Source organism: Cibotium barometz, chromosome 57, assembly GCF_041138505.1.
Source record: "Cibotium barometz isolate CiBa-2024 chromosome 57, ASM4113850v1, whole genome shotgun sequence".
In the NCBI taxonomy this organism is placed as follows: domain Eukaryota; kingdom Viridiplantae; phylum Streptophyta; class Polypodiopsida; order Cyatheales; family Cibotiaceae; genus Cibotium; species Cibotium barometz.
In genome coordinates this window covers 4070001-4072500 of record NC_141102.1, presented here as the reverse complement: position 1 = coordinate 4072500, position 2500 = coordinate 4070001, and the positions used below count along the sequence as shown (strand labels likewise).

The 2500-nt window shown below is 56.6% G+C and overlaps 1 protein-coding gene across 1 annotated transcript in view; it reads left to right on the top strand.

Annotated features, from left to right (window-relative positions):
• LOC147606331 (uncharacterized) overlaps nucleotides 1–58 on the top strand; it is a 1065-nt gene extending 1007 nt beyond the window's left edge. The window contains exon 1 of the mRNA XM_086791827.1: nucleotides 1–58. This exon is cut by the window's left edge and continues 1007 nt beyond it. Coding sequence (XP_086647953.1) covers nucleotides 1–58 — 58 coding nt within the window.
• Nucleotides 59–2500: the final 2442 nt, after the last annotated feature.

The window sequence follows — 2500 nt, the reverse complement described above, 5'->3', positions numbered from 1 at the left end:
CGTGGACCGATTTATCTTCCTCAAGAGGGGGGTCACAGAGATAGCGCGCTTGGAATAGGAGCGTCTCACTCTGTGTAGACTGGTTGGTCATCACCCGCTCATAGAGCGTGTTCCATCGGGTCCCTTTAGTAATAGGCACCCTGGCCTCGACCACGTGGCCCCCTCGGGCGGGCCGTAGCGGTGGTGGGAAAGCGCCAACCTCAGCCAGAGGGGTCCTCTGGTACACACTGCGATTCTCCCCAATGATGGTTATCCTGCCACCGAGGAAATACTCTACAGGGAGGCCCGCTGTACACAACCCATTCTTTGCTGACCCACCTCGCTCAATTCCTCGCCCCCATATATGGAGTCCGCCCGAAGGTGTGCTCTCTATGATGAGGGGCCTATCTTTGCCAAGGTAGGCCTTAAGGGCTTGCGCCGCGAAGGTATCGTCTACATCAATCAGACTGATCCCTGAGGGAAGGGATTCCACCTCTAGCCCTATGGATCCTCTGGGATGTGGGGACCTCACCGCGCGTGCACAATCGTCCACTAAGTCGCCAAGAAGAACCCTCTGCTCCTTGTCCACTGGGAGGCGCTGTTTTCCCTTCTGAAAAAACAGGTGGCACCCGCAGCTCAGGAGGTCGCAAACCAACTCAAACTCGAGAGCCGACAGCGGTATTAGGTACGATGCCGGCTGATCTCCCTTTCTTACACTCTTCATCATAATCTGACTCCGCTAGTCACCTCCTTAAGTTCCCTCTGTGAGCCACCTCTGCCCGGTCGTCCCATTAATGGAAACCCATGCAGAAGGCCGCCGTGAAATGGATGGCACGACCTTCCCACGCCACTTAGGGTCCCGCTGCCGCGCCTTTCTATCAGCCTCGGGTATTCTCACGTATTGCAGTACCATAGCTGCAGAGTCATCCTCACCGGGGTCGGCCGTTGAAAAGATCATTGGGTTAACCAGGGCCCTCTCCAGGAGCTGGGCCTGGCGGAGTATCTCGGGCGACTTGAGGTCCGGGCGGTCAAACTGATCATAGGCCTCCGCGACGCCTCGAAGGCGGAAGGTCTTCGTCGCTTTAGAACCCTGGTGAGGAATTAGGCTGACCTCAAACATGCGACCTGGGTTATGAGGGCCTTCGAACTTGCCGTACTTACCCACCAGGGGTATTTGATAGGTCTGACCTTTTGCAAGGTTAAGTGTCATTTTGTACCACCTTATCTCGGACGATTGCAGGGGGAGGAGGACCTTCTCAAGCCATTGCGAAGTGAAGGAGTAGGCGAAACTTCTCAGGTTGGATGAACCCAAGGGCCACCGAACCACCTCGAAATCCATCCGCAAGGGGTATTTGACCCCGCCGTTTGAGCCCTTTAAACCGTAGTAACCCGTAACTGTAAGCACCTCTCCCTTCTGCAGTCTAAGCGATACCTCGTCAAATCGATCTATTGGCATCCTTGTCCACCTCCTTAAATAACCCGCCGGGGTGGGTATTCATAGATCGTAGTGGAGTCTGGGGGTGGCGTCTTTACCACGGAGGGAGCCACAGACGTCGATGGCGTGGCGGGCGGCACCTTTCCCTTGCGACGAGCCCGCTCTTTCTTAAATTGGCTTCGTGTCATATAGATGACACGACCGTTAGGTTTCCCCTCGCCCGCCGCCGCAGCCACCGTTATCACTTGGCGGCCTTGCACCCAGCTGTCGTACACTAGGTAGATCAGAAGAACGACGAGGAGAGCAAGCAAGATGAAGGCCGATATCTGCCACAGCGCCTGACTATCCAGATCTAGGGAATCAAGCTCACCTGTGCGGAGGAGGGACCAAGTGCTCCGCGTCCGAGGTCGTGCTGGTCGGTGCACCTTTTCCTTGTTCCACCATTGTTCGAACCATACGGGGGCCTGTGCCAGGGCCGACGCGGGCCATAGATTGCGCGCTGCCCCCATTAAGCGAGCCATAAAGGTGCGTTTAGGGGCGCCGGCTCGGCTATAGACGAAAGACCCGTCAGGGTCAATAACTGTAACCGATATAGGGTCCACATCAATAGGGCCCATCTGTGTGCCCCACTCTCGGCGGGGAGGGGATAAAGGTCTTGTGAGGGGTTCCCTGTGGTGGACCTCAGCCGTTCGAAAATCGGCGAGAGGTCTCTCCTCTTGGATTTCGTTGCTGGACGGGTTGAGAGGTTCACCCGCGTAAAGAGGGTTGGCGAAGCTAAAAAGGGGTGGGGACGGGCTAGCAGGCCCACGGGAAGGCCTCCTGAGGCTATCCCAAGAATCAGCACTCCCGGAGGGCCCATCGCCAGGGGTCATAAATAGCGGGTGAGTAGAGCTGCTGGAGTCGGTGGCGCCCGAGCTCGGCGAGCCCAGCCCGAAGCCAATATTCAAGGGTTGGCTAGGGGCCTCCTCACTAGCCCTTTTAGCCAGGTGGCTTTTGAGCTCTCTCAATAAGTTAGCATGCATTGGATTGTCCATTCAACCTCCTTCTGGTCAGTTGGCCAGCATTTAGTGTTCAACAGTTATCGCG